Below are 24,022 nucleotides of genomic sequence, written 5' to 3' on the forward strand. Positions count from 1 at the left end.
CCCCTGCTGCAAAAACAGAAGTCTTATTCTCCATAGAAAAGAATTCTAATACTCTTGGTTAAAAGTTTTGAAATCAACTATCATATTCTTTTTCTTACTGGAGGAGCTGTATGTATATATATGTATATATATATTTTTTTTTTTTTTCCATTTTATATATATGTTATGCATTTTTGTTTAAAATGTGGGTCTTCATGTTTTCGCAATTCAATATTTGCTGTTTTTTCTGTGGAATGTAACGTCAAACCATTTATAAAAAAAATAGCCTCTGCAGATTTTTCATAGAGCATATCTAAAATATTTTAGATAAAATCCAGATTCAGAAGCTGAAAGACTGAAGTATAATGCTACTTGACCTGCTATTGGATAGCACTTGCAAAGAAGCCAATCCAGAACAATCATTCATTTTACTTAGGACTATAAAGAAGATCAGGTAGCCTCTGTAGCAGTGCTAGCGGTTTCCGCTGTGCTTATTAATGAATATTTAGCTGTATTTGGTGCTTAACCTATTAAAATGGGCAGTTATAAGCATTTTAGAGAGGCTCTTAAATTCCTAGATTTCAGTTATTTGCAGGCATTTGGGGTCCCTAAATATACTACAAATACAGAATAATTACTATATATAAGTAATACCCTGAGAAAACCCATACAGGACCTGGGATATCGTAGAAAAACCACACTGAAAGACTTGCAGAGCTGAAATTTACAGCAGAAATATTTTCAGTTTTAACCACCAAGCAGCCCCTGCAAAGAAAAAGTGTTTCTGAAATACTGTCTAACATAATAAGAATAATGTAAAAACATATGGTTCAAGAAACAAGACCACCGTTTAACACCACATGTGTGTTGATCAAACCAAATTCAGCTTTTCTGTAAGCACGGTTTATTGGCACACATAATGGTAAAGCATACATACCAGACATCAGATATGACACTGAACACCTCTGCTATATAATGTACAAATGGTGTCTAATAATACTAGGCTCAAACATATTTTGAAATGTGTTCGCTTCCTTACAAATACACAAATAAATACCCATTAGATCGAATTGTATAAAGACATCTGTCATTGTTTTCTTGCCCATTTTTAAACAAAAATCCAACAAAAAGATCAAGGATATACTGGGGTATCGATTCGATTGAAGATTAAAGAACAATTGTGAACACAAACACAGGGATCTTAAAGCATTTCTGTGGGGTGGATGAGATTGTATGTCAATCTGAAAATGCAAAACTGGTTTGTTCCTTCAGTTTGTCACTTAGTCCTCAATAAATGGTCATGTGACAGTGTGGCTGTTTGTTAACTTTGTGGCTTTGGTTCTGTACTAGCTAGAGAGGTGTAGAAACATGAGAAGTTTTGGTTCAAAATAAAGCAAACCAGCATCCATCCAAACCACCCTACAGAAATGAGAAACTGGTATAAAACAAAAACAGCTGCCATATCCAAACTGCTTTCAGTGGCTGATTTACAGTGGACAAAATAGATTCCACCTCTATTTACAGAGCTACAAACCTTGTTACAGTGTTCCCAAACTGATGAACACAAAAAGCAAAAACCAAACGATGCGTTTCAAAGAGCACATTTATCAAACCAAATTAAAATTGTATAAAATCATGCAGGAGAAGGCTTTTGTATCAGTTTGGGATTAGGTCGTTAAAGGGAAAGAAGTCCAACTTTCCAGGAATAATAATAAAGAAAAACAATAAAGCGTCAACATGTGTCAGCAAAGTTCACAAACTGATTGGCAAAATTACAATGAGACTTCAAAGGATTCAGAAAGAAGCAAAAATACCAATAGACTACAAACACAATCAAACTGGTTTGCATGAAATCACAATCTGTGACAGCCGCAGTAACGTTAAGAAAACAATTCCAGGACAAGATTTTCCTCATTTGAAAAAGCTTCCACTTTGTAGAGAACTTTTATTTCCTCTTAATTGGAAATGAAACTCGAGCAACAGTAGAAACAAACCAACGGCCGACTGAATTTCCAATAAAAATGCAATTGCCTCCAACAATGTTTCATTTGAGTCCAATGCGGTGAGACACTTCCATGGGCTCCGCTGGCTGCTGAAAACCACCTTCCCTTCACCAGCTTTCTATTTCAGAGACATTTTGTTTGTTGTTTTTACTCTTCTCTCTTTCCCACTGTCCGCAGTCAGCGTGATGACTTGTGACCTGCAGGTCAACCAATCACAGCTGAGGTATTCCACCAGACAGGAGGTTCGTATCTGAGGGTTCGGGAGGGAGAATTTGATCTACAGCTTTCCACTGAAGGGAAAAGTCAGTCTGCAATAATAATTTTATTTTACATTGCATACGTTTTGTATGCATTTATTGTCTGTAGATACTTCTGAGCAGTTCTCTGTGTTTTTTAAAAGAAATGTTACAATGATTCAGAGAAGAAAATATCCCAGATGACAAAGTTTGGCTAGACATGCCAGTGGTGAGTTTGCAGACAGGTGAATTCATTATGCGGCACAGAGGCGCTGTCCTCAGGGTAAAGGGGGGAGGTTTAAATGTCTAACCCACATGGAGCCAAGGATCTGTTGTTTTCTTCTTTTATGTAATTTGTTTATTATATTTTTACTGCGAGGGCTGGGGCGCTGTGCTCTCAGGCTTGCTGTCCTGGGCGGCGGGGGGTTTGCTGCTCCAGGGGGCGTTGTTTCCCAAAGCTGGGGAGCTGTTGAAATCGTCCTCGTCATCCAGGCCATTGGTGGCGTCGTACTGTGTGTTCTCCAGACGGGTGATCAGACGCTCATCCTCGTCCCCAAACTCGCCGCCCATCAGGGTCGGCTCTCCAACAACCATCACGTCCTGTAGAGATGAAGAAAGGTTGATGAACTAGAATCTTCTTTTTTAAAACAGACCTCAAATCTGTAATTCAAACTATTTTTACATCTACAAAACTGTGAACAAATTCAAAGTTATTTGCTCCCTTAGAGGTTTCTTCTCTTTATGCTTTTTTGTGACACTTAAATTTATCAATCGATCAAACAAGTTGTATATTTAGCAATATTATTGACATTGCAAGATTTTTCTATATTGTGCAGCTCAAACATAACCAACATGACCGTAGAAAAGTACTGGCACCCTTAAACTAGGGTTTGATGCTCACTGTCATTGTGGTAACTGGCAAGGAGAGTTCTTTGTATCCATTTATGAGCTTTGGCCAATTTTGATTTATGGAATAGTTTTATTTTGGCCACATTGGAGGATTTGTGAGCCAGAATGGCCTGTTTAAGGTCACATCACAGCATCTCAATTGGATTTAAATCGGGAGTTTGACTAGACGCTTTCAGAGCTTTTCTTTTTAAGTCATTCCGATGCGCCACCTGCTATGGCTATCACTATCCTGCTGCATAAACCAAGTCAAGTTGAGCTTAAGGTCACAAACCCCCAACCACATCTGACTACCAATATCATATTCTCTTCAAATGCTGTAAAAGACCAGACTTTACAAAAAGCTCATCATTCTACAGAATGTTTCCCCAAAGATCTACAGGATCATAAAGATGTTTTTTGGTAAACTATTAGTCCATGTTTTCTCCATTTGTGGATTATGTATCTCATCATGGTTCACTGGAAATTTAACTCTCTAAAACAGGGGTCACCAACTCCAGTCCTCAAGGGCTACCATCCTTCAACTTTTAGATTCACCTCTGCTCCAAAATGTCTGAATTCCCTCACCAGCATTCATTCCTCTCTGCAATAGGCTGGAAACGAGCAGTTTATTTGATCCAGGTGTGTTTGAGCAGAGACACATCTAAAAGTTACAGGATGGTAGCCCTCGAGGACTGGAGTTGGGGTGACCCCTGTTCTAAAACATCACAATTTAACAAAAGGGTCAGGGACTTCTTACATAATTTATTTTTTCACATAATTCCAAACTGGTTTGAGTTGTATTTTATTTTCTCCTTTAATAAATGTTAATTTGGAAACAGCTACTGTAGTTGCTTTAAACTACACCTTATTTCAGTTATGACCAATAGTTCTCCAGCTGTGCTTCAGCAAATGAATCTGTGAAAAACACGTATACAGAGCTAAAAATTGATCAGAATAATTATTTTATTAGGTGTTTTCTTAGATTCCAATAAAGAAAAACAAACTGATAACAAGTGTAAAGATCTAAATTGGTTCAAAGCCAGGTTCATTAATGGTAGACATAACATCGATTCATTGTTCAAGTTTAGAAGCCAGTTCATTGCCCGAATAACTTGTAGTTTTAATATCTTAAAGACTCCTCTCAAAACGGTCAGCTACAGGATTTAAATGCTTTGAAGAAATTCAATAGTTTTTTTTTTATTTTTTATTATTATTAGCATTATTTAAATGTGGACACTAATATAGTGAGATCTAAATCTTTGTTTATTCTTATTTTCGGTTCCAGATTTTATGATTTTATCACATTTTTAGTCAGTAATTTCTAAGTACACAAAAATAAAAATAGTTTTGAAAAAGTGTATTGTGGTTATGTTCTAGAACCAACAAGTGCAATTAGGGGGGATTTGAAATGCAAACTGAATGAAAAAAAAATCATACTGGAAATGAACGTGTATCTGATTTTTCTATCTAATTTTATTCTCAAACCATCAGAACATCAAATGAACATTAATATACTTAGACTTTTGAATAATACTTGCGCTACTTCAAATGATTATGTTATACCAAAGATATACAAAAAAAGATAGTAATATATTTAGCCAGCTTTAAACAGAAATACCACAAGGTCAAAAAGACAACCGTTGACTTTTAATAGCCTCTATCATTATATCATGTTTTCTGTCTGACAGAAAATACCCAGTCACTGAAAACTGTGTGTTTTCCTGCTTTAAATGCAGACCCCCTGCTTGCAGAAAAATGACAGCAAATGTGTGCGTGCGTGTGTGTGTGTGTGTGTTTAGGACAAGTGCGGCTGTATCCAGTGAACCCATCCGAATGGGCGACCCCTCTCTGAGCTCCCCGTGCAAATGAAACCTTCCCATACACTGAGTGGATACCCCTGGTGCGCTGTACCCGGCCCGATCAATACTCATCATGTAAGACATATTTCACAGAGATAGCCCTCTCACACTGGGTCATGGAAAGGAAGGACAGAGATTCATCCATTATCTACTGATATCTGTGACTCGTGTGATGTGAAGGAATCCTGATGGAGAGGGATGCCCCCCCTGGAACTGCTTGTGTTTAGTCACGTTTTTAAATTCCTCTGCAAAAATAATCCTTGCAGTCTAATTTATTATTTCAAGCACCGATCAATAAGGACCTCAATTACTGCTATATTTATTTGTGAGTTGTTGAGTCTCATCCTTTGTTGCCGCCGAGTGTCTGGACCAGCTATTGTAACCTGGGAAGAAGCCGTTCAGTTAAATGGAGTGCACGCTTCACCGCCCATGTGTGTCAGCGCTGCCTGGTTGGGAGATCTCACTCTCCACGGCCGTCTCCACCGCAACAAATACACAAAAATAACCCACAAACGTGCATGTGCACTGGACAGAAGCCAAGACAAACCCACTGCATAACCGCAGCGCTGCAAACAATTCCACACCAAGAGCAGATGAATGCAGATTAACCCTGCCTGCAGTCCTGTATAAAGTAAGCATTGATGTAAACATGCACAACACAACCTGCTTCTACTCCAGTCCAAAAAACACAACAAAATGCACAAACAATGGGAGTCACAACAAGGAAATCCAGTTCATGAATCCAAGCCATCTCCTCCCTGTTTCCCCCCAGCGACCACTTCTACACCTCTCTATGCCTTAATCAGGCTAATTAATTTAGGTGAGCTTTTCAACTAAATGACAATATCCACACTGATTTGTCAATTTGCATAGCTAATTAAGTCATTAGCTAAAAATGTACTGATTGCCAACAAGCCTTGCATTCACCATCTGTTCCTGTGAGGAGGCCTGTCAACCTACCTCTGGCCAATTTTAGGCAACCCCCTCCATCCCACCATCCCTCTTGAACAAAATCCCTTCGACGATAACAGCTGGTGGCTAGTCTGAGACCAGGGAGAGCTAATTGTGAGCTAATTAATACTGTCTACTTGTCTACTCATCTCGTTAGGAGTTTGCTTTCGCACTAGCAGAAGCAGCAAGATCTTGAATGGGCCAACGCAGAGACAAACGCCTCCCTTCTCGCTTGATTTCACCAAGTGTTGCATGAGGATGCATTCATAGAGATTAGCAGAGGGGAGCAAGGAGGACGTATCTGATCCTCCTCAGGCCTCCAAAACAACAAGTGGGAATTTAGTGGGTTGGGACAGAATGCAAAGTTTCGCTACAGGCAGGAAAACCAGACAGGTGACAGAAAATCATTTGGTTATTTATGGATCGTATTTAAAAACATCAGTTGAAATACAGCTATATACAGCCAAAAAGAAATCCTGCACACCTTAGAGAACTTGTAATAGGAGAAAAATGTTTCCAAAAGTAAAAACAGTTAAACAATCCAATTAAGAGTATAATCCAATGCGCTGGCAGCATCATATTTTTTTGGGCATTATTGGTATGTTCTTTCACACATATAACTGTTGTCTTTGATCATCTCTTCAGCTTCTTCTCTTTGCAAGGCCCTGTGGTTATTGGAAATGCTATATTTGAAGATAAAAACTGATATATTGGACATAAAAGGCAATCAATTGACTTTAGACCTTTCTTATTATTTGCATCTCCCAGGGGCCAGTAAACAGTTCCAGTTGGAAGTGTACATACACTGATCTTTGTTTTTGTAGTTCTTTTTTTCAAGGTAGACATTAGCAAAAACAAAAGTCAACTTTTCTTTTTTAATCTTAGAACTGGGTGAACACATTAAAATTTAGTATACATATAGTGAAACTCAAACATAAATATACTCACATTTTTCTGCATTTTGACTATATTGTATCAATTTGCGCAGTAAATTCACTTTATTTGGTCATCAACAAGATCCTGACATAATTTTAGCTCGATATTTCACAACTCTTTTTGGAAAAGGTCTTACAGATATTCCTCTGTCTTCATTATTTCAAACATTTTCTACCACTGGCAGTGTAACAGACCTTATGTATTATGCTAACACAGCATGCTTGACAGATGTTACAAGTCTAAAGGCTTTACCTTCTCTTGTCTTTGCAGGCAAGTAGTGCAATACAACTTCCTCAGACATTTTTTTCTTAAGTCAGCATACTCATAGTCTATACTGATGTTAAACTGGAAAGTGACATTGGACTTCTTTTCCCAGTTTATGATAAACTCGAGGTGTACTTCCAGAACTTACTAACTGATGTCCCTTCATCAGAGGTAACAGCTTGGGACAGAAATTTTGACATAATTGGCTGTTCCATCATGACGATGATACCAAACATCCAAAATGTTTTTGGAAGGCTTACATTAAGCTTACTGAATGGCCTCCTCAGAGCTCTGACCTCAAATCTGAACATTTGTTGGCTTCACTCAAAAGCCCGATCTTTGGCAGAAAATCAACAAACAGATCAACTCTACCAATCCAACAAAGAAGAGTGGTCAAACATTCTTGCCAGACACTTTAGCTAAAAACTTTGAGAAAATTTACAAATAATTAAAAATATATAAATCCATTCCTTTCTTAATTCACTAAAGTTGTTTGATGTATATTTCTTACAGTCTAAAAAAATTTTTTAAATCTATGTATGGCATTACAGTCCGTAATGTGTGTATGTAACTGCATGTGACACATGCAGTGCAGGTGCAGTTTGTTTTTTTTTTTTTTCTTTAACTGTGATTTGATTCTAAATTAAGGGAACTTAAATCTAATGTTAAGGTAGATCTATGGAATATAAAACACAACCATTTCAAGATGATTTCAGTCTTGGATGTTCCCAATGTAGACCACTAGAGGTCAGTGTTGCTCATTCTATGAACACCCTCTCCACCACCACCGGTTAACCCTCCCCTCCTCCCCCTTCCAGTTGCAAGGGTCCACTCCTTATTGTTATTGGACTCACGTAGGCTTGTGTTCAGCCACAAACGAACAACTTCTCAGACAAAGACGGCAGGCGCACAACATATGTAACCAGCATGTAACGGACCGCGCTGCCCGTCTTTAAGAGTTGTGTGGATGCACGACACAAGTGGGGATGTGTATATGTGTGCTTGTGTGAGTGGGTGGGTAGGTAGGTAGGTGGAGGTGATGAGGAAGAGGAAGAGGGAATGGGGGTGGCTGGGGTTGGAGGTGGGGTTAGGGTGGGTGAGGGGGGGCTCAATGATGGAGCAAAGACGGAGCATGTGAAGAAGGAGGGAGGGGGGGTGAGGGTGTATACAGATATCTGTGATAATGAGAGCTGGCACAGAGCCACGCTGCCTTCCAAAGAGAAAACAATTTGCGAGTGCAGTGTGTATATGTGCATGAGATGTACATTATGTATGGGTGAGACGAAGGCAACCAGGTAAAAGACTAGAAAAAGATGAGACAGCCCAAGAGTCTTCAGTAAATATAGACGGTCAGTGCAGAATGTCTGTAGGCAACCCAGGGTGTAGCACATTAACACTACTGTCCATTTGAAAGAACAACAAAATTAATAAGTTAGTTGAAGTCAGAAACAAAATGAATTGGTCTTTCTTTTCAAACCCGTATTAGAGGACTAAATTGTTCTTTATATCAATTCTGTTCAATGACATCTCAAACATAACCCCTGTTTTTATTGAATAAAGAATAACATTTATTTTGGTAATGTTTGGGAGAGTAAAAGAACTAGGCTGAAGTGGGAAAAACATGCAGTTCTTGGCAAAAATTGAAAAACAGAAACAGATTTACTTAGCGTATTTTGTGCTATTTATGCAGAGCCGGCCAAGGCACTGAAACACAGCCATGACACCTTCCAAAATAGTATATTACAAAGAATTTCAAATGATTCAAATTAATTGATATAACATTTAATTCACACAAAATTTAAAAATATGAACTCAAATGTTCATAGTTTAACTCTTATCTCAGGAGAATGAAGACATTTCTGTTTCAGCTGGAGTCATATTAGATCCACATTCTGTTTACAACAAAATTATATAAGAGGTTTTTAATTTTCCATCTGTGAATGTAGATACAGTCAATTAAACATTCCTGACTTAGTATTGAAATAATATCCACCAGACGTGACAGGAACAGCAAATGGCTAACTTAGGGTGACTTTCTACAGATTATTACCATCTTTTACATTTTAAGCAATTTATTTGTTGTATTTATTTAATATGTATTAAATTTATGTATCGAATGCTGAAAAACGATGTGGATGATGTGATTTTCATACCATAAAATAAAGAAATTTATTGTTGACTCATGTGCTAACAGGGATGCGTGTGGTGGCTTCCAACTTTAATTTTGATGTGGGCCCCAATTAACCTTGGACTGTCCCTGAGTCTTTGTTTGGTTCCTACATGCAGGTCTACAGAATCCTAGTGTTTTAAAATCTTTCCTAACAGCAGGGCTACTTTCTGAGATAAACTAACAATATATAGACACGGTATATTTACTGTGCGACTGGGCAGACACTGTATAGAAAGCTGGTAACACTCTTAAATTTTCCATTAGGCTGAATTAGTGCCGAGGACAAAATGTACGCACATTAATGCCAACCAGTAACACCTTAACAAAAACAAATTCCCTTTATGTTTTGTATCAGCGCACTTTTTCCTACACTGAAATGATCTGTGTAGAAGAACAGCGGAGTGCTGTGCCTGCGCGTCTACAGAACAGTAAATTGGATGCTGGGGAGTGAATGTAATACAGCATGTGTATAATGAGCATTGTGTGGAATAAAAGTAGAGCCTCTGCAGACAGCACACCCACAGCGGCATCCAATCCTCCGGGGAGACGCCAGGCATGTGGTGAAACACTGAGCTGTTTAGGCGGCTGTTTAACCTTTAAGTACGTCAAGTAACCTTTAATACAGCCGTGTTGCCAAATCAGGCATTTTGAACCTAATTCAGGTCATGAAGCTGTATGCTTGTAAAATCCATATAAAGCCCTTCAGGATTTATTTGTTTAATCATAAAAACGATATTATTATGACAGTTTAATGTAGACATAAAATAGTTTAACCCCCCTACATTAACATAAAACTTCCATATTTATTAGTAAAAACACACCGAGTCAGAAATTTAATTAGACAAAAATGGATTTCCGATATTATTTTTTTTAATACAAAAAACACATTTAAAAAGTAATCAAAATCAAAAGTTAAATAAGATTCATATTTGTCACATGCCAATTTAAAACCCAAAATTATTGAATATTTTCCAAGTCATGAGAGAAGGTGTTAAAAGTTACATTCATCCCAACTTCAGCTTTATAAACAGTGAAGCCGCCTGACCAAAACTGGCTCATATATAATGTTTAAGATGATATTTATTATACATTCACACATACATTATGTGTGTTATGTTGTTATGTCCTTCACACCTTTGTGAAAATAACAATAATAATAATAATAATATTAAAAAAAAAAACATGTATAGCACCCTCCACATTTATGGTTCACCAGTAAATATGTGTAAAAAAAACACTTAAATAAATGCAACTTTTATAGCACCAAGGTAAATCCATACTGTAGATACTAAAATCTTAATTTGAATCCATTTGTACAGTGGAAGAAAAAAAGATTTGACATTAAGATTTAATTGTTTCTATAAAATCACAGGAGCCACAATAATTGGCAATACCAAAAAACACTGTTGGTTTGTGTTCCGATAGCATAGAAAGATTGCTTTGATGCAGCTTTAAATAAACGCCCAAATAATACATTTGAACACCATACATATGAACTACTGCTTCACAATTTGTCAACATACTGCTATAATGTCCCACCAATGACCCAATAAAATAATTATTTCATTATTTTAATCTCACAGAAACTCGACAGGAACACTTGAAGAACTTAAAAAATTGACACCAGTAGTGAAATCTTCTTTCTGATTAATTTGGCAAAAATAATGGTCAGTTATTTCTTCAAAGCAAAAAGTAATATTCAAATTTCACAGTTACAACATGTCTTGATGTTCCACAAAATCCTCTGAATTTCCTTCTATTTAGACGCACAAAACATGTAGTTTTCAATGCACCAAGACAAGAAACATTGTGAAAGCAATCTAAAAAGTGACTGCAATTGAATAATTTTTTTAATTTATACTTTACAGTTTTAAGTTCATCTGAGAGTCTAGAAACATTTATTTAGTAATCAAACTCTTCACCTGAAGGAATATTGCCCTGGGGTGTAAAACTGCATTTTATTTATATTTGAAAGTCACATTTTTCACGTTCTTAAGTCAGAAATACAACAAGAAAACAGTTAACTCAGAATTCTGTCTGAGTAAGTCAAAGTTTGCAGAGCTTCCAATATATGCTATATAGAAAGTTTAGCTTTATCCCACAAATGAGTGGAGAATAAATATCAGAGGTCCATTTCTTTCAGTCATTCTTCAAAATGGTAAATACAAGACAACATACTATTTAGGTTGACCATCATAAGTTAGAAAACACATTCACCTAAACGTCCCCATATCATTGACTGGTAAAAAATTGCAAAGTTTCAAACAACTGATAAATAAGCTCTGACAAGGACATCAATGATGGTCAAAGGTCAGTTTTTGAAAACTGGCAATTTTTTTATGTGTGATAAATTAATTAGTATTTTGTGATGTGCTCAGTGTTTTTAATCAATATTATCTCTGTTTAGTTTTCTTTATTTTAAAGCCCAAATAAATTTGCCTTTTCTTGCCTTACTGGAATAAAAATGAAAATATTGGAATTTTATATATTTATAACAGATATACAAATCCATAAGTTGCTGTATTGTTAGTGAGTTATATGTTCCATTTTATAAAAATAATCCATATTAGTTTCTCAAACTTTTTTTCTTAAACATCATAATATCAATTTTTTCATTTCTAAAATAGAGACATAGATCCACCATAAAGAGCTGAAAACTCCCTTTACAGCAGCATGGTGGCATGTTTCTGATTTCCAAGTAAAATGAACTGCTGCTGGGCAGTCTGTGAGTTTAGTGCCTTGCTCAAGGGCCTGGTCAGTGTGCTGGCTGTGAGAGGGCAAAGCATGATTTCACCACCCACATTTTCCGATTCGCTTCAAAGTTTTTCTTTTATTTATAGCCCAAGGCTTTGGTCACTTGGATGAGCAACAAGGTCTCATTGCTGGTTGGTCGTTTTAAATAAACATTGTGAAAAGGCAAAGGTTTTTTCTGAGAAATAGGAACACATTTAGGAGGCAGCTGTAATGGTTGGTCACAAAGCATCCTACAAGAACTGTTATGTTCTAATCTTTCACTAAAATGTTTTCCTGCTTTGATCACTTCCATTTTGTCCCATTTTATTTCTTTTTATATACCTCTTTTTTTATTTACAGTGTTGAGGGTTTTTTTTTTCCATTTGTACAAATAAATTAAACCATACTAGCTGAAATACCATTAGGAATTTCTGGTGCTTGTTTGGAACTCTGCAAACATTCAATTGCAGCTACAGAAACCAATTACGGCTCCTTTCTGAGATGCTTTGAAGAAAAGCGACTGCTAAATGGCTGTATGTAAATAAAAGAGGAAGCAAACCGAGAGGAGCTGATGCTTACAGGTACCTGACTGGAGAGGCTGAAGTTGGTGGCGGGGCTGCGCTTCTTGCTGGCGGCGGTGCCCACGCTGCTGTTGGCGCTGCTGGCTGAGTTCTTCCGTTTCCTCCTCTTCGTGGTTGTCTGTCGGGCAGGCTCAGCTTTGGCGCGACCAGCAAAGAGAAACAGAGGCCATGCCAAGAACATAATGCATACAGACAGAGACAAGGTGTAGGAGTGTGTGCAGTGTGTACAATTTGCAAGTGAGATCATGCAAACTTGTTCCCAGTGCTTGTGCACTGAAAACACATGCAGATAGAAGACGCGATCCCACAGACATGTTACACAGATAAGAGCCTCTATTAAACAAGGATGCATGCTTTATCTTCAGAGGTGAAACCACACAAGCGTTAACATCTCCAAACACATGCAGCTATATGAAAGAACCTCTGCTTCATTTACATAAATGCTCAACTATAGACCTTGATGTTCAATGTGATGCAATTTGTTCAAAAGCAAAAGCAAGACACAACTGTTCGACTGATTGAAATCTAACTAGCATTAACACTGAATTTGTATTATTTCTATTGAGAATCGGTGATTAATAACTCTAATTACAAGCTGTAGCCAAGTCGTCACATGCAATAAACATTCAACACACAATTTTGACATCAGGCAGGTGAAAATACATGATAAGCTTGCACATGAAAATGCATTTCAGTCCATTCAAATGAGCAAGGAAATGATGCTGCTTTCTTGAAAGGCGACAGACAGTTGATATTGTTAGAGAGAAGATACCTTTTTTGTGATTTGTGGGAAATATTTCCGTTTTGAAGTTCTGTGGGTGTCCAGCTGAAACCGGAGCCAAAATTAGTTGTGTTGGTTAAACAGACAGAAATATCAGAGGGTACAACAGAGAATTGTTAATAGCATCACTGGGTAACTCAACATACATTAAATAGAATGTGAAGTTAATCTATAAGTGGAACAATTAGAATTACAAGGTTACCCAGGTAAGTAGTTCAGTCTGTTCCTTTGTCCCTGACAGTTTCACTAACTTTTGTTAGAGAATATATGTAGTACATAATTTATGAATACAAGGTTTTGCGAATTCTTCCGGCATTCGTTAGAAAGCGTTATTCCTTTTAATCTCAAGAGAAGACAAGAAAATCCTGCTGCGATTTTCAGTCAGATGTCTGAAAGTGAAATACATTTTCTGAGGTTTCTGTCTAATCATGATCTCATATTCAGTTATAACAATCAGAGACTCATAACAGAAACAAACAGCACTATAAATCAGAACCCCAAGAACAAAGGGAATTTTATCCGCATCTTATCTCGTTTGATTTAAAAAAAAAATTGACAGACGTGTTTGTTTATGAAAAAAAAAAAAAATAAAAAGACTCTGCTATTGTGAGGGACAATCATTTGTGTTATCCCACTGGTTTCCTCTGATGCTGAGCCTGTGACGCACAAAAATCGCTTCCATTTCCACCAAAAGAACTTATCAGAGCATAAATACACCCGTGGCTTCCTTCCTGCCAAAATCCCAACCTGTTTCCGAGCTGGAGAAGAATTGCAGGAAAAGTGGAACAACACCACCAACAAGGAAAACCCTCATTTCAGCTAAACTGCAAAGATTGTGCAACAGATGTGTCAACATGTAAATGAATGAGAAGGAGTAACCTCTTTGCAAAGGGTCAACACTGTGAGGAGCCATTTTTAAATAAAAAGCTGCATATTACCATAAAGCTTGCATAGAGCAGAGAAGAATTCTGATCTGCTTTTGCTCTTTTACCATGTGCACAAATAACTATCAATGCAGCCAGGAGTCTTTATTATATTCATAAAATGCTTTCCTTTTTCTCTCTCCCTCTGACTCTGTTTTTTTTTCTTTTCTTTGAAGAATGTCGTGGACGCTGGGGAGCCGCTGTCCGGGGAGCTGGATCTGCGAGTTTGATTACACCCGGCACTCTTAATTAAAGTTACACAGGTCTGAGTCAAAGGCTTTTTGACTGGTGTTGGTTTTTAAAGACATCTCGTCACGCCTCGCTAAGCATTGCTGTAATTTGCAGCCACTCCAATGTGTCCCAAAAAAAAAGAAGAAAAAAAAGAGAAAGAAAAAAAAGAACGGCCTTGGCTTACTCCCTCTCCGGCTTAAGACCGCGCAGCCAATTTAAGCTCAGTACTTTTCAGAAACCAGCCTGCAAACATCAATCAAGGGCGCCTGAGAGGCCTGTTAAAGATTGGCAGGGTTGAGATTCAAGAGGCAACCCTGAATTCTGATGATTTTATATACCTGACAGGCAAAAAAAATATATTTCAGAAATTAGGATGTATAATGGCAAATTTGGGAACATAAATGATGCAATAAAACACACTCTGAGTGAAAATATTCCTGCACAGTGATGGATGGAGTGGAATTAAAAGCTGTTTAAACGGAAGAATAAACTCAAAAGCTCAGTAGAGGGAGCAATTACCTCTCACTATTCTTTATGAGGAACCAGCTGTTTATAATGATGGTTACTTCAGCCCCATTAGGACTCACTTTTATTGTATTAAATATTCAGGAAAACAAAGCAGAATTTAAGAGTTTTGCTGAAAGAAATGGCTCTTTCAGGGTTTCAGCAGAAGGAAACACTATGCATTATGTATTTACCTGGTGGTGCTACCATTCTCTGCCATTTTTGGAACAGACATGTCTTCAGACAGTCCCGGGGACTGAGGTTGTAGGTCTTGTGCCTCGACATGAGCTCCTGCATGGGCTCCAAGATGACGCACAACTGCAGACACAGCGAGACAAAGCAGAAGCTCAGTGAAAGCAGAGAACAGAATCGGCAATTTTTCTCAAAGTATTTAAAATTCTCCACTATTTTATTTTATTTTTTTTACTGCTGATGCTGCTCCTGTCATGATAAACCAAAACCAAAATAGGTTGAGTTTGTTGCTCAATTAATCACTCGCTCACTGACGTCTAAGTGATTAATTAGGAAGAAAACGTATTTTTACAGACACTTCAGCAAAATATCTTCAACTTTTTATATCAAAGTGCTTCTGGAAGGACCAAAGATAAACTTCAGATTTATTTATACCTTTCCTCCCATTTTGACATACAAACACAAAATTTATTATAATTCATCAGAATATAATGAGACAGATCAACAGTGAAGAGAAAACATTGCATGGTTTTCAACTTTTGTTTTGCAAAGAAAAAAATGTTGCAGCACTAATATATTTAGTTTATGGTTGTAACATGACAAGATGTGAAAGGCTTAAGCGGTAAGAATACCTTTATAGGCCACTCTGTTTATACATTGACCCCCAGGCTTATTGATACCCTTCTTACAGATGCGACAAAAATATTAAAATAAGTGTAATTTGTACTTCAGTAGAATAATCTCACACTGAAAATTTTAGAAAAGTCCAAACTTTAAATTTATGACATCTATTAATCAAGCAATTCAATCAATCTATATTTACACAGCACTTTATGCACCCAAAGAGACCAAATGTAAAGTGCTCGATATGTTCACAGAATAAAACATGAGTCACAAAACAGGAACATACATAATTTAACAGACAAGGAGAAAACTAAAAAAAAAAGGACCTTGATAAAAACAACAAGAATTTCTGATCAAATACAATTAAGTTAAAAACAGAAGGAACTTAAAAAACCTAAATTGTCTGCTGTCCTTACAAAAGGGGAATATTGTTCCACAGTTTGGGAGCAACAGAAAAAAAACTCAGTCTAATAATTAAGATTACTGTAATAATGTTGTTGTCATTTATACTTTAGTTGTTTTTAAAACTAATCAGAGGATAATTAATTCGCAATCCTTGATTTCTGTTTTCCTGAGTGATAAATGTGATACTTTTCAAAATGGGAAAGACAAGAGATCATGTTATTTAAGTGAGCCAGAGTGTGTTGGGAAGTAGATACAGGAATATATGTTCATCTAAACTTGCCCGACTAATAAAAAGTTTAAAACAACTGGAATGTTGGCAAACAAGGCTGGATGAGGACTCATATTTATCTTGCCATCAGATGCAGCAAGGACAATGAAAAAGGAGATAAAAAAATAACCTCCACAGCTCCCTGTTAGAAAACTGCAGCAAACAGCCACCATGTCTCCATAACAACTATTTATTTTAAAGCTTTAGTACACATCTTTAGCGACAGGGCCGATAACTGTGGAGGCCACTGTATTGATCAACACACATTTCTGTCTTTAGGACAGAAACCACAGAGAACAGCCCGTCCCTCCCACCCTGCACCTCATAACGTCCCCGCATTGAAACAGCACGAGTAAAATATTCATTCTGAAGAGAACCGTAAATCTCTGGCGACCAGCTTTGAGAGGAATCAGGGGTCAGACTGTCATCTTAAATACATCAGGATCAGCTTATCCACAGAACATCTGGACGACATTACAAGTCAGTTATACTGCTGTGTTCGGCAGCTGGAATCATCCAGATATGTGCTGGACAAGTCAGTAAAGAGGCTCAGAGGATTTTATCATACTCCAGGTAGATTCCCAGTTTACCTGTTTAAATAAGCAGAGGGAATATTAGCATCAAAGGTATTGTATGCTTTTAATTTATAAAACAGTTTTCATCTTAATGTAACATCATAAAGGTCACCTGGTGAAATTGCAAAGCATGTAACATCAGTTTCCTTCTTTCCTTCCTCTCTTTCTCAGCATCAACAGGAGGAGGAGCGAATGATCGTTTGTTGAAGCGGCTTCAAACACCAACATTTATGTTCCGTATTATTGGGAAGAAGCTGCAAATGTTTTAGGGAGGGGGATCTTTGTGGGTGGACGTGCTCACCAAACGTTTGACTTCAAATCTGTATCCTATTATCTGTAAATGTTGGCTATGCAGAGTTTTTCCATTACAGTGTCTATTACCACAAATGTTTAAGTTCTCTTGGTGTTTCTGTGGTCTATTAGGAGGATCTAAACAGCTAAAAATGACTCAAACAAGCAAATTTGTCAAGATTTTTTCTCTTTGTCAAATGCAGGTTTGCAGTGTTTTTATATAAAAACACTAATGCTTTCAACCCTCCACTGTCATGAGTTATACATCATCATAATTTCTTCCTCATTTTTATTTGTGGATAATTATGTGGTTGCACATAATTATCGTGGCACTTTATTTATACAGAGGATCCATTGCTTAAGAACATCTACAACAACTATTGTTCATTTCAAAATAGCATCCAACCCTTCCATACTAGAAATATGGGCCTGTTGACGGGTGACTCAAGATTTTTCCCATTTAAGTTAAATTTTTTTCCAGACTAATAAGAGTTTTGGTTCTTTTTCAGGCTGCTTGTATTGTTTAAGCACAAAAACTCACTCTGACTTTATAGCAGATATTTTTACAATGACCAGAGTTTACTTATACAGAGGATTCATTCCTATTTGCTCCTCGGTATTTGCAGATATTTCCATGGAAAGTGTCTCCAAATTATTTGCGGAAAATTTTTCTTAGCGTATAGCTAAGATATATTATTCTGCATTCAATAGCAGCCGACAGTTTTATTGAGTCACCAACACCACAGTGTAATTAGTTTAAGAAATCTAGGTGGGAAGTTTTTAAAGAATGGATATCTATTTCTTTAAGAGGGAGATAAACCATGGCAACTGTCTGAGTTAGTAAAACATGGACTCTACCAAAGAATTCACCTGCTTGGCAAGTTTAAAAGCACCTCCAAAGTTCACAACAATGTCTGACATTTAACTGGAAATAAAGGTTAAAAAGAAGTCAAAGTTTTAGTCAGGTTTCTTCTGTTTAAAGCCTTAATGGTCAGCCAGGATTTGACCCAGTCTAAGCTGTCAAACAAAGGATAAGGGGGTAAAAAGAGAAAGGCCTCAGACCGAACGCTGGTTAATACCAGAAGTGATGGGAGCAGCTGAAGAGGAAAACTGCCCTACATGAACTGATAAGCTCCAGTTAAGTATGACCTAAATCATGAAAAGACTGTGATCCCTATAAACTGCTGTAAATGAGACAACAAGTTACTAAGAAGACATTTGTGTATTGTTGTGTATTAATGTCAAACTGATGGGGAAGCCTGGCAAAGACTGAAATTCATTTAAAAGTCCCTTCTCTAAAAACCTGAGGGCAGTTTACAAATGAGATAAAAAGGTGTTAAAACAGACGTGTCAAGTTTTCAAGCAGGATTGAAACAACTCTAGACAACGAGAAACAAAAAATACAAATATTTTTACATAGTTAATTTTTTTCATACCTATTCAGACCTGATTAATACTTAAATTAAATTCTCAACTTTTCCACACTTCCCAGGGCTGATTGACTTGGCCAGTGCAGTTTCCTAACATCTGAGTGTTAACTACTCTAATGTGTCCACATAGTTGCTGTCTCCTAATCAGATTGTAATGTAAGGTCAAAATTGCTGCAGTGACGGTAGGCGTGGGTTTACGAAGTTGCTCAAGGGCACTCTCATAGTCATTATGGAAAGAAAAGGAGACTGTTAATCATCCGTTGCATGCTCAAATGATCTCATCTGACCTTCAGCATCCCACCACTCCTACTTTTCTGATGTCACTCCTAATCAGCGGGTTGTTTCCTTCTTGGAATGCTCTGTACAGTGAAATAAAAAGAAACCTTTACAGGAGACATTTATTAAGTACAATCCACCCACAGCTATTTGTAAAGCAGTGTTGGAGGCTTTTATGCAACCTGTGTTGCAACATTAAGAGTCCAAGCAGAAATGATAGATGTTCTCCAGTTGTTAAAATAGTCGATCTAACAGCGGCGAAGTCAGCTGCTTAAGTCAAATTACCCTACATGAACACGGCAATGTTTGCTCCTTTTTCCTCAGTTGGCATGTTGGTTCTGTTTGGATGCTACACCACTAGAGGAAAAGTGAGCATCCCTGTGGCAGACTAATCCAGTGTTCTCCTCTGATGGTTCCCTCCTGACACAGTAATATCCCTCCCCGGCTCAGCCAACAAGTCCTGGCTCTCTGCCTGAAAACAAGGGCTATTTTCAGGCTGAATAGTAGGAAGCCAGCATGGAAAGACTTAAACACTACAAATGAAAAAAAAAAAAAAAAAAGATGTGTGTGTTTGCGTGTGTGTGGGCGCGAGTTTGAGAGGGAGAGAAGGCAAGTTGTTGCCCCTTTAGCCAGGAAGCCGTCACTCTCTCTTGGAAGGATTGATAAATGTTGGGAAAGGCCATTTCCAAAAGAACATTATTACTAGTTTAATGTGAAGAAAATGAATATTTTACATTGACAACCTCAGATAAGAATGACGAAAAACATAATTCGTAGAATGTGAGACTAAACTATACAGTGGTGGTTTAAAAACTGAAGAGTCTGACCTCAAGATGGATTTAAGGCAGTGCAAAAAAGAAAGTTAATTGTATTATTTTAGTCTATTATTTTTTTATATTCTTCTAAATTCAACTCAGTGGAGATTAATCTAGGCTTTAGGTGTATTGTTCAGGATCCTCCATGATAACAGAATGAAAACAATATTTAAAATAGAGTAAAAGTTTATTCTAAGAAAGACTGCTAGTTCTGAATTCATCAGACAGGGATTTCTGTGGCATATGTGAGGCATCATGAGTCACACTGAGACCGTTTAGACACCTTAACTTCACCCATTAAATACAAGTTTTCAGCACTCAAGGCATAAACACCATTTTATTTCTTGAGTGCTGACCGCGTGAATCACCAAAATAAAGGAGCAGAAAGAAAACCTTCAGTTTGTAATTAAAGAAGCTTGAATTACGCATTCTCCCATTTAGCCGTGCTGGAGTTGCCTTCTGTATAGAATTTTTTTTTGTTATAGAACAACAGCAAAAGAAAAAAAAGAATAAAATAAAACCCATCCTGCTCCCTCGCTCCTTCTCTGTGTGTTTTTCTTCACTCGGCTATAATAAGCTGCGAAGGTGCCGTACTCTGATTCGCGCCATTTCACAATTATGAGTCTCAACAGGGAGCGTTCATTAATGTTATGCTAATTTTCTGTATCCAATTAATTCTTTCCTCTCCCCGTTTCTCTCCTCTTGTTCCCCCGTTTGGAAATTGTACCTGTCAGTCAACTGTGGTGTTGGAAAAACACAAACAAAACCCGCTGAAATCATCACTAATGCATTCAGCAAGCTTATATCCTACATTACTACATGTTAAAATGCAGAGAAAAGTATGCGTATTAATAAAGTAAAGTTAAACAATGTTATTTCTTTATATGTACACAATCAAGTGTGGAAAAACCCAGGAGTAATAAAGCTTTAATCTTTAATTGGAGTAGAAAACTGACAAAATATTTGTAAATTTAAGCTAAAAAAGCAGGTGAGAAGAGAACAAAAAAAATAAACAACACATGCATTCAAACCTGCAAATGCAAAATTTCTGAATAAAAATTATGACTTGACTGCAGAGCATGTAATGTTTTCTGACAAGAAGCATATTACAAATAAAGAAGCATGAACATTCTGCACAATACAAACAACACTATGCTGTCTAGACAAGCTACTTAATTAGAAATTATGAGCAACATCATTTTTCTATGTATGGATATCAGATAACAATAGCTCCTTGCGTGCATCAGGAGTGACAGAAACTAAACCAAAAGCAGAATGACATTCTGAGATACAGCCTCCTCAAAACACACACACAGAAATTCATACGCAAGGTACTTACCCTGAGGTAGTTGAGGGTGAAGTTGGTCAAGCCCATGCGCGTGATGTTTTTGGACAGTTGTTCCAGCACCTGAGGGTCTTGCGCCTAAAATCAGGAGCACATAAATAAAATAAGGAGATTTATGTATATTTTAGCCCATTTTATATTCTGTTGGACAATAGTTAGGTTCATTAGTATCTGTTTGAGGTATTTGATTTTCATTTACCTTCACACTCTTGCAAATTTGACAGCTGATCAGTTAAATTGCTTGAATTTTCACAAATTTCTAGCAGCATTTGCTGTTGTTGATTTATTTTACTAGATTTGAAATTGCTGAGTGTGGGTTTGTCATGCCACAGTTTCAGAGTGCATTGAATAAATAATGACACGATGCAGAACCATGAAGCCCAAAGAACAGAAAAAAAAAAAGCACTGGCTTTAAACCTTTTGCTTTGTACTTTTATGAAGAACACAAAAAGCATAGCAAGATGGTTAATTTGCATGAAGCACAAAATAATTAAGAAAACAACAACAAAAAAACTAATAAATAAATCTTAGAACTCCAGCAATTATATTGAATGTTTTGGAGAAAAGGGAATATTTTTAAAAAAGTTTTCTTTCTTAAAAAAGTAAAAAAAATAAAAAAAAATGCTGGCAATTATAGGGATAAATCTAAAGGCTTCTTTTTCCCTAAACTTGTTTGCTCCACAGATAAACATTCACATCATAAAGAGCTGGAGGTATTGACAGACCAAAACACAGCCCAGACTAAGCAGAAGCAGTGCGCACACTTGGATTCAGTGCCTCATGAAAAATGCATAATTCTATCTCCAGTCGCATCTCTGTGTGGGGAAAGTCATGAGGGAAGCAGGGGAGTCCTTTTGTACCGTCAGCAGACCAGCATGAATGATAGCAGGATTGAACTAGTGTGTATTATTTGACAGCTGGCAGGATCACAGTCTGAATTACTTTACTCATCAAGCAGAATTAGGATGAATGTACTGTACACATATTTTTCTTGGCATCACTGGCACAGCGATGCATCAACTATTTAGAAGAAAGTTGAGGAAAGATTGACACGAGACGGAGGCGATCAGCTCAGGAAACTCAGCAAACAATGGGAGTAAAAACCAGATCAGAGGGTCAATTATGAAGTTTAAAATGAAGACAATAAACTGTATATACATTAAATCTAAGAGGAGACAAAAAAGAATGTGTGAAGTCAAGAAGTAGATGCTACAGCATTCAAATGTGATATCTGCCAATCGATTCATTGCAGGGCTTTAAAAAAAATATAGTGCCATCTAGGGGTGGGCAAAATAAATCTAAAGTTTTATTTTTATTTTGTGGTAATGTACCAACAATAGTGAAAAGTAGAAGCAATAAGAAAAATGACAACTTCAAGCAGCTGTGTGCCACGCTAATCATAGTCCCACACTGTAACTCTATTTAATCATATTTTGAAATGTATTGATATTTACTGAGGCTTTCATCAAACCAACAGTGAATCATTTTGACAATACAAGTTATGTTTTTTTTAATAATTAACTTGTGGATTAATCTTTAGCACAATGAATCCACATTTTTATCATGATAAAAAAAAGTTCACAATAACAATAAATGATACGACAAATGCTACACTCTCACTTATGTGGCCAGTCTAATCTGGTCAATTCTTTATCAAATTCAAAAGTTCCAGAAAGAATAAAATATTTTTCAGCTTCATATGAGGTCTGGTAAAATATTAAAAAACTACACTCCAACCCTCGCTTTGAAAAGTGGGTTCTTCCAAAGCAGCTAGAGTTCTACAAGAATCTGAAGTTTCAACTCCGCTGTTCTGACTCCCATGTGTCTGTATGTGCTTTCATTAGCTCAAGCAGTGATCAAAAGAATGTACTTACACTCAAACACAAATCACAGAAGACCTGGCCAGGACCCACAACAGCCCACAATATCCCACTCTCCAGGAATTAGCGTGAATACCCAGAGGGGCCAATTTATTGGTGAGTGAAATTCATAAGAAGTTTCAGGCAAAGAGCAAGACTGGATCTTAAACCTTTAAACCCACATTAAAAAAGAGAAAAGGATCCTATGGTCGTTTCAAAGCAAACTAAAGAAAAATGTAATGATGAGATGGGAAACTTGTGATTTAAATTTAAAAATTGTTGCTTGCACTTGAAATGTCTTATTTGACTCACAGTACCTGTTAAATTTTCTCTTTTATACTAATAAAGTGAATAAAACAAATATTGGTGAATATATACACACAGTGAAAGCAAGACTGTATTGGAAGCTGATGCTTCCTGTCTGTGTAAAGATCAAGCTATGGTTAAAGTTGACCTTTTTCCAAGAATAGTGCTAAATTCATGGAGTAGAATATTTTTTATGTGTCTCTACATGAAACTGCATCCCCAGAGAACTATATTACTACCTGAATAATTGACAAGTCATATTAAAGCAGAAAGCAAATATGCTAGCATTACCCTACCTCTTCAGCTAGCTGCTCTGTATTTAAACATTGTCAGAAGAAGTAAGATGTTCAATAAATGACTGGAATCAGACACAGTGGGGGAAATACTTATTTAAACTCCAATTTAAAACCAATATAAATAAATTTATGATGGAAAATTTATACAATATGGGTGTTTCAACAGACACAGAAGAAATGTCAGCAAAATATCCAGAAAGAAATCTTTAAATAAGGGCTAAAAGCTGATTTGCATTTAATCAAGTAAGTACTTAATACACAGTAAAAAATGCTGGGTTATTTTCATAACCCAATTTCTGGG

General features: G+C 36.9%; 1 protein-coding gene across 5 annotated transcripts in view; it reads right to left on the reverse strand.

Moving 5' to 3' along the window:
- Positions 1-860: 860 nt before the first annotated feature.
- The window catches only part of ldb2a (LIM domain binding 2a), a 97,734-nt gene continuing 74,572 nt past the window's right edge, over positions 861-24,022 (reverse strand). Inside the window, exons 5-9 of one of the 5 annotated variants that reach the window (XM_007551023.2) lie at positions 21,255-21,338; positions 15,234-15,357; positions 13,373-13,426; positions 12,605-12,735; positions 861-2,818 (exon numbers count right to left, since the gene is read on the reverse strand). In XM_007551023.2, the coding sequence (XP_007551085.1) occupies positions 2,588-2,818; positions 12,605-12,735; positions 13,373-13,426; positions 15,234-15,357; positions 21,255-21,338 (624 nt within the window). In that variant the 3' untranslated portion in view covers positions 861-2,587. Of the gene's footprint in view, positions 2,819-12,598; positions 12,751-13,372; positions 13,427-15,233; positions 15,358-21,254; positions 21,339-24,022 lie in introns of all 5 variants that reach the window. The other 4 variants (XM_007551022.2, XM_016670947.1, XM_016670946.1 and 1 more) reach the window with 4 other exon arrangements.

The sequence above is a fragment of the Poecilia formosa genome, unplaced genomic scaffold, assembly GCF_000485575.1.
Source record: "Poecilia formosa unplaced genomic scaffold, Poecilia_formosa-5.1.2 Scaffold39, whole genome shotgun sequence".
NCBI lineage: Eukaryota > Metazoa > Chordata > Actinopteri > Cyprinodontiformes > Poeciliidae > Poecilia > Poecilia formosa.